General features: G+C 41.6%; 1 protein-coding gene across 2 annotated transcripts in view; it reads left to right on the plus strand.

Annotated features, from left to right (window-relative positions):
• LOC146173186 (26S proteasome regulatory subunit 4-like) overlaps positions 1-4,950 on the plus strand; it is a 32,816-nt gene extending 27,866 nt beyond the window's left edge. For both annotated transcript variants that reach the window (XM_084584850.1, XM_084584851.1), the window contains 4 exons: positions 1,104-1,298; positions 2,757-2,857; positions 3,271-3,577; positions 4,738-4,950. In XM_084584850.1, coding sequence (XP_084440976.1) covers positions 1,104-1,298; positions 2,757-2,857; positions 3,271-3,577; positions 4,738-4,872 — 738 coding nt within the window. In that variant the 3' untranslated portion in view covers positions 4,873-4,950. The remainder of the gene's footprint in view (positions 1-1,103; positions 1,299-2,756; positions 2,858-3,270; positions 3,578-4,737) is intronic.
• Positions 4,951-9,033: the final 4,083 nt, after the last annotated feature.

Below are 9,033 nucleotides of genomic sequence, written 5' to 3' on the forward strand. Positions count from 1 at the left end.
TTGGTTCTAAATATGAATATCAATTTTAATAATTATCTAAGTAATTGTAATTAATAGCTATAATTAGTTCAGTACAATTATATTTGTCATAATCTATGTAACATATGACTTGATGTTCCTTAAAGTTCAATTTTTATTTGCAATTAACTAATTAGCTGTGATTATGTCATGTAATTAGTACAGTGTTAAGCCATGCAGTCATGCACAAGTTCATCATAGTGCACTATACTGATTGAGACTTTTCTCTAGGCTTGACTTTGGCTGAGCTTGAAGGTTAGGTTGACGGAAAGAGGCATTTTCTGGGCTTGTATCTGGAATAGTCACCCCGAAAGAATGGTGCAATGCTTCTGCCATGGAATAATGAAAGACGGCATTGCACTGATGGTAAGGTGTGAGAGCAGAAAGGATAGATGATTTCACAGCCCACACCTATCACCAGGCTCTCGCCTTATATAGTGCAACGCAAATGTCTTTAATTCTAAAATGACAGCTGTAAATGGCATACGTTCCCCAGGTGCTGGCGTAACACTGTAACACAACCAATAAGCACAAAATGACGTCACACGTGACGTCGCTGCAACACATAGGTATGATCATGCAGCAACAGCAGAATGACTTCACGCACACTGCACAAGAAAAAAAGGCAATAAGTAAATAAAAATATTATTTTCATCAGCTGTCGCTAACTATATTGCACAGTAGTAACCATCCCGTGAGCTTGTTTTGCTTTAAAAACATTTCCTTGTTTTCAGGTGGCATCGATTACAAGTAGCTAATGTGCAGAATAAGATAACTGGCTGAAATTGTCCCGAATGTGAGCATATATTTCTACTTATTTGGGACAGGGCACTATGCAGTGCATAGCTGGTATCAAAGCATATTACATGCAACCTATATCAGCATAAACACTGAGTTGAAATTAGTTTCAGGCCCTGCCTTTTGTGGCCAGACCTATGGATATAGTTTGTGATTACATTTAGCACCGTTTGCAAATGGTGATATGCTATGCTAGATGTCAAGAAACTGCACTCAGTTTCTGAGGCCATGTCTGGTTTGCAAAATCCTTCACTTATCCAAGGTAATGTCTTGAATTCTTCATGCAGGAAATGAAGGAAAGTGTAGAGCTGCCTCTGACGCAGCCCAACTTATACGAGGAGATGGGCATCCAGCCACCCAGGGGTGTCATTCTCTACGGACCACCTGGCACAGGAAAGACTCTGCTTGCCAAGGCTGTGGCCAGCCAGACGGCAGCCACCTTCATACACCTCGTTGGCTCGGAACTCGTTCGCAAGTACCTGGTACTGTTCTCTTTATATCTTTGTCATGTGGAACCTTGTTCTTTTTTTTCCTTCATGCATGAAATCCTGTCTTCGTGTTTTTTTTCTTCTGACCCTCTAAGAGCCTTATAACTTTATAACTATTGTTTTTGTTGAAACGAGGCAGAGATGAGCACTGAGAAGAAAGGAATTGGGCTATTGGCATACAAGTTTCACATTTGATTGACAGCACATTTTATATTGTTTGTGTTGTATGTTTCATATGCTTGAGTGGACCACAAATGAGATGCATACAGCAACTGGTGCAAGCTTTAGACTAGATTGTTGTGCCTGGCTGCATTTCATGAAAACCAACCGCCAAGTTGCCAAGCTGCTTTTAGGCACGACTCCTCCTTTGTAAGAAAGGAATAAACTTGAACTTGAAGTTATTGCTGCTCAGTAGCAAGATTGTAGGTTTTAATCCTTACACAGCCCGCAATCCAGTAGAGGTGAAAAAGCAAACAAGTTTGTGCACTAAGATTTCAGTACACATTAATAGAAATCTCCAGGTGGTGAAAGTTAATGCGTATCCTCTCACTGTCGTTCATTTATTTTTCATCCGTACTAGTACACGGCAGGAGTGCAACAGCATACAGTTTACCATCATCAAACCACTATCATGCATGTACCTCACAGCCATCATCCCAGCATCAGCATATGTTAACAACTGAACGAGCAGGCTTGGAAAATATGATAAAATTTGTGACCATCCAGGATTTTAGTGCAAAAGCCCTAATACAGAGGGTGCTACAATCTTGACTTGCTTGTGGCGTTATGCCCGTGCTAGAGCTGTACCCATGCATTGAAAGACTATAACAGTCAGCCAAGCATATTCACGTCACTTTACCTGTACATGATACGCATGACAATGGTCAGGCATAATTTGACCTTTGACTGTTGACCTCTACATAATATTGGCTCCTATGCTGCAGCATCAATGCTGAGAAGCAGTGCCAATGCAGCCTATCCAACACTGATTTTGCACGATATTAAAATTTTAGCCAACATTCTCTGTATATTTATCACTGATCGACCTTATATATGATTTTGCTACAGGAATTAAAAGAAAAAGTTAGCTAAGTACAGAATAATTAAAGTTTGGTAATTTTGATTTTGCTGGATGCCCTAAGGACAATAAAACTGGGCAAATGTGCACATGTTTGCAGTTATTAAGAGCGTTATTAGGAACTGCTCCATCTCATTGCCATGCAGCATTAAGACCACAGAAATTTTAGACTGAGCTTTAATCTTTACACAAATTTCTGGGAGCTGATAGTTCAATTTTTACTTGACCGGTATATTGGAAGAGGCTTGTTTGTACACCAGCTCTATGTTGTAGTGCCACGAACAGGAAACTATTCTTTTTTTTGCTTTACATCACGGGCGATATGCCAGTCATTACAAGGTTGCCATCGGCTGTTTGCTGGGCTATATATCCAGGGTGAAGGCCCCAAGCTTGTTCGAGAACTGTTCCGGGTGGCGAAAGAGCATGCACCGTCCATTGTGTTCATTGATGAAGTTGACGCAATTGGATCAAAACGGTGAGGCGCCAGCTTTTGGTTTTGTTCTGTATCTTTTCAGTCTTTCTTCGGGGATTGATTGACAATATTTCAGGCATCCTCAAGATGCCTTAAATTTTGTTATCTCCATCCAGAAGAAGAAGGGCAATTCCATTCAATCTTTTGTTCTTAGTAAAAATCAATCAAGTCACTCTTTTATGGGTGTGTAGATGTCCCTCTGGCAACAAGACTCATTAATTGGTGAGAAAATTATACTTAAAACTTTTCAAGCAACTCCGTTCAAACTTGTGATGCTTACGTCATGATCATATTATATTAAACAGCAATTTAATTTTTTTTATTTCCTTAAATTTAAGCATATATAAGTTAAGAGTGCTGTTTTCATTGCTCTTGTTTTTTGCATTATGTTTGTCTGTCTGCACCGCCTTTCCCAGGTATGATGCCAGTTCATCAGGTGAGCGAGAAATTCAACGAACCATGCTGGAGCTGCTGAACCAGCTGGACGGATTTGACCCTCGCGGCGATGTCAAGGTGATCATGGCGACCAACCGCATTGACAGCTTGGACCCGGCCTTGATCCGGCCGGGCCGGATTGACCGCAACATCGACCTCCCGCTACCAGATGAGCAGACGCAGCGACGCATCTTCCAGATCCACACAGCGCGCATGACACTTGCAGACGACGTTTCATTCAATGACGTCGCATCAGCCAAGGACGAGATGTCAGGTGCAGACATTAAGGCAAGTCATGGACTAGAGATTGTGTAGACAGCATATCTCAAGTCCTGGTCTAGTTGACATACTGACGTAGATATGAGGTGCTCTATTCACTTTGTCTCTGTCATCATCCCTTACATTTCTCTCTACTGCCGAGGTGGTGCAGTGGTTAGAGCGCTCGACTTCCCGAGAATGCGGAATGGAATCCCAGCCACAGCTGCTGCTTTTCGATCGAGCCGAAAAGCAGTGCGATGTCAGTGCATATTAAACCCCAGGCGGTCAAAATTTCCAGAGTCCTCCGCTTTGACATCTCTCGTAGCCCAAGTTGCTTTGAGACGTTAAACCCCATAAACCAAACTAAACCAATTTATATATCTCTCCTGAAAACTCTGTATTGCACGATCATTCTGTTGCATCAAAGAGGAATCGATTAGCTGTCGATATATGCTAGCATTCTATTTGTGAAAATTTAATATTTGGGTACAAAATACTTGCCTGGCATAGCTAGTAATTATGAGCTGTTTACCAAGTGCAGGTGATTTTCACATGTTGATCAATGTTACTAATATCTTATGTGCTATTCCACTGCAGTGCAGACTCGCCATGAAAAATTTTGTCACTCAACACTTTGAAGGCTATTATAATGCGAGGAAGGCAAAGCAACACTGTGATTCCTACCGTGCAGATACCAGTGCACTGCATTGTCAATTAACTGACTCATATCTGTTCTTTGTCTTTATCCATTTTGCACCGTATTTGACCATGTTGAATTTTCTCATCGACTGCTGTTTTCAGACAAATGCATTTCTTAAAATTTTTTTCTTCTTGGTTGTTTGTTTTTGTTTGTGCCATGCATTTCAAGACGTTTTCAAATGCATGGAACATTAAGTGCTTTTGAGATTTGCAGCATTCATTAATTCGCCTATGGTTTTTGCATAAAGAAAGTCTTGTATCTTGTGATATCTGAAGTATTCGATTCCTTTTTCAAATTGCATTTGCATTCACTTCCCTACCAGTATAGTGTGTCCTAGTTTTTTGCCGGAAAAAGCCAGTATAAACAGCGTAGGCCACACCTTTGAAAACAAAGCTTGAGTCAAGCCTTTTCCCAGAACTAGTGGTTTTAATTGATTATTTTCGAGTTCGCATGGCGCAATGGGCATGGTAAATGCGTTGTTCAATTGCAGGCCATCTGCTCTGAAGCTGGCCTGATGGCATTACGTGAAAGACGCATGAAAGTGACACGCGACGACTTCTACAAGGCTAGGGACAAAATCCTATTCCGCAAGAAAGAGGGAGTACCAGAGGGTCTCTATCTGTGACCTTATCTGCTCTTTCAAAAGGCTGACTCCTGCCTGCAAATGGTAGTCAATAAAGGCACTACTATTATGGTTGCCTATGTTCCTACCTGCTCCAGTCTTTTACTGTATGCAGAATTTTCCTTATTATGATTGTTCTTGTCTTCTCTGCAGAAACACGAGTTATAGGACAATAGAATTAACGGGCTTATGTTATGCGTGTGGGCATCTTCTGGTTTTATTAAAGAGAGACATGGCCATCTATAGACTAGGGATGTGATGACATCAGAGATTACATGAAAACCTTGAAAAACATACACTGTGATATCTCAGAGTCTAGCTTAATAGATAAATTTCTTTTGTGTCGAAGTACTGTTGAGACTGCGTACCTCACACTGCTCTGCAGCTAGTCTACTCGACTGCTTTAGCTAAAATAAATAGCGTTGAAGGTGGATCATTGAATATGGGTGCCACCAGGAACAAAATAGTGAATGCCTAGCACCCTCGCGTGGCTTTGCCGACATGGAACTTATATATGGCCTTCCATTAAGTGGCTGCAAAAAATATTATTTGGTCGCATTTGAATGAATTTTAATGGTCTGCTCCAGGCATTCAGGTAATGTTTTTATATTTTACAAACACGTATTTTGTGACGCACAACACGACGTTTAAAACTGCGTGTTATCCCTATACCATTTCATGTTTTTTGTCCTTCCGGCATGAAATGGCCAACAATATCTCTCAGCTCAAAGCAACACGAGGTCTCCGTAATGCTCTTGCACTGCAGACTTCCTTGTCTCAATTTATATTAATTTATAATGTTGTTCTGGCTTCACCTCGTCTGATCTGTGCATGTAATAGATGATAGTGTGACATATGGAAAGTGTAAATTATTACATCCTCTCTGCCAGAAGTATGCATCCCAGAGAAGAAATCATTTGGAAATTCCGCTAAAATAGCTCGATAAAGGTTACCATTTGCTGCCCCTTTAGATCAAACATCAAAAGGCATACTCTAAAGCTGGTGTGAGAGTTATTTCACAGGTTTACTTTCACAACTGGAAGATCTTTTCATTAGCACTTCATTACTTTGATTTCACTTTCAGGGTTTATTTACCAAAATACTTTCTTGATTAATATACCTACTACCTGAAAATTTCTTGCAAATAATTTTTATCTTAGGTATATTATTTATTTTTACCCTCAGGGCCGTACAGACATTTCAGAGGGGAGTGGGCAAAAAGAAATCTAGGGTAAACAATGTAAAAAACGGGTACATAAAAAATGGATCCTATATACACAATCTTTGCCATGAAATCGACAATAACTTTATTAGTTATAGACAATAACTTTATTAGTTATGGATAATAACTTTATTAGTTGTTGACAATAACTTCATTACACCCCTGCACCAAGGTAGACCCAGGCAAAGAATTGGCATGGTTGGGATAAATGTCATCATAGACCAAATTAAACAGAGGCAAGAACTGGCTTGTGAAAGAAAACACACCTCTACTGACAATGGAGATAAAAGAGACTGACATATACGACCTGCAGCCTTTGATAGCGAGACCAATAAGTACGAAAAAAATAAATTAGACGAAGTAATGAAAGTTGTCTGTGAACACAAGAAAGAATCATATAATTTTAGAATGAACTGTACAGTAAGTAGCTGAAGTCGGAAATCCAAAAGAAGTACCCGAGGCACACAGCACAGGATATTTATTGCCACAAAACTAGGAAAACCCAGGCAAAGCCTCAATGCTTGCCGTTCAATCAGAAATGGTCGAAGCTTTTAAGCAGCGCAGCCAGTAAACAAGACAAAGCCGAAATCAAGAATAAGGCGCACATAAAGCTTGTAGATAATAACAAGACCAGATCTTTTCATTCCATACCTATTGTGGCTTATGCAATTCAGTAGACCCAAGGCGTGCTCCCCTTTAAGCTTGATATGTTCAATACAAGTCTCAAACTCATTGAAGAATCATAGAAAACTTGAGAGCAGTAACCTGAACTAAAGACTCTTTATGATACGAGAGAGAAATAAAAATGGATTAATTGACCGGAAAGACTAGAATGAAACATTCACTGGCATTTAGAGTAAAGGAAAGAGTATCTAGCCAGGACTGAAGATCGGTTATGCAATTCTGCAAGGTATGATATAAAGTATGGATATCAGTAGACAAGGAGACAAAGGCAACATCGTTTCGCATAGGTACTGAAGAAAGGAAAATATTGAAAAGAAGAGATAGGACCAAGCCTTGTGGAACATCTTTAGACTGAGTATATCTGCGGAAAGACTATCCTGATAACAATAAAATACCCTCCCGATACAAATTCCTGAATCCAAGCAACTATGTAGTTTGGAATTTGACAATTTCGAAATATCCACAGTAACTAGAGCAGAAATTTCATGGGACTAACTAGCCAAACGAATTCTGCTGTCCAGGTCAATGTGCGCAGACCATAGAGAACATTCCGCATGGAAGCCGATCTGTCTGGGAGAAAGCATTTCATTTTGTGAAATAAACTGAGATAAGCGCGCATAAATTAAGTGCTCTGTTGTCTTCACCAGAATAGTAGTTAAAGAGATCGGTCTGATGTTGTCAATGGCATAGCCAAGGCATTGATTCTTTAGCAGTAGAACAACTTTGGCAGCTTCCAAGCCCAGGTACTTTAGTGAACAGCTAACAATATTTAATAACTGCTGCGTAGAAACCTGGAAGCGGATTTTTAACATGCCAGCTGCAATACCATCAGAGACTGGAGATTAGGGGCTTGTGTTTGAGATTACAGTTGCTAATTCTGACACAAACACCTCGGAAAAATCTATCGCAGCGATCGCGAATGCGAGCGGCCTTGGGCATAGCGAAGATAGCGAATTTCTAGACTGCGACCAACGGTATCCAATAAATCAGCCGCCTTGCTAGGGCTCAGCACCGCAGATGAAAGCCAGACTACCTGCTGCGAAGATTTAGCACGGCGGATAAAAAGGAATGTAATTCAGCCTTATGATTGGCTGACGCCACAGCTGTGACGTTTAAAAAGGGCAGTGAAACTTAAATTTTAACAATTAGAGGGTGACTGATTATGACGCAGACTCTTTCAAGCAGATTTTCTGTACCTATAAGCACGAGAGCATTCATTCCACCAAGAGGAAATTGAGGGCGGGCACACGAAGCAATAGAAAATTCAGCAGGTTCAATGGCATCGTGCAACCATACAGAGGCCGCCCGTGACTGAGCGCCAGAAGGGGATAATAAACGCAAAAGAAAGTCCGAAGTGCGGTTTCGTATTTGCCAAAATTTACAAAACACAATGGCTAGCCCCGTAGTCACATTGTGAAAGGAGCAAATCATAAGTTATAGGACGATGATCACTGTTGGTTCCATTACCTATGGTCGCCCACGATGATAAGAACTCCAGCAGTCGAAAACGTAAGATCAAGAGTTGAGGTGCATGCCCCCGCAGAAAGGTGATATCCCCGAAATTGTCATCTACCTTGCCTTTTCGGATGGAAGGGAGGACGCACAGGTGCAATCCACCTGTGAGGGTACAGACTTCAACCAGTGCCAAGCATCTACTTTTACCGCGCTGCTCCGCACGATGTCCTCCGAGCAGGCCGAATCAAGGAACCGCCGAATGTTCCTGCCGCTACAGTGTCTGCCTCTCGGCGCACATGCCACACTCGCACTTCATGCAGTTAATGCCACTCACAGGACACGGGCAGGCCGAGGCGAATTCCTGACAAAATCTGTATTTCGGGGGCTGCCAGACTTCTTTTAAATCCATTTATCTCATCCTTTTTCTATTTTTTGGCCTGACTCGGAACTGCCCGCTGATCGGCGATCGCCGCCCTGCATGAACGCTGCCCGCGGCGCCGGCGCACCAGTGTGCATGCTATGGTGCATGCTTGCAAGGCTGGCAGCAATATCATCATCAGCAGCAGCAAAAGTTCCACAGACGTGCAAGGTTTGGACGTGCGCGTAGCAACTGATAGACAGACTGAAGCAGGAGTTTTGTAGCGCGATCCTGGCGGGTGCGATGCAAATGCGGCATAAAAAAATTTGTTGTGGTTTTGGGGGCCTGGTTAACCATAGTTGAATTGCAATAGCAACGGCGGAAGCTTCTTTTGCCTGCTGCATTATTCCCCTATCACGCCTTATCAGTATAAGGTACTAAATTA

Source organism: Amblyomma maculatum, chromosome 11, assembly GCF_055883805.1.
Source record: "Amblyomma maculatum isolate TAMU_Amacu chromosome 11, ASM5588380v1, whole genome shotgun sequence".
In the NCBI taxonomy this organism is placed as follows: domain Eukaryota; kingdom Metazoa; phylum Arthropoda; class Arachnida; order Ixodida; family Ixodidae; genus Amblyomma; species Amblyomma maculatum.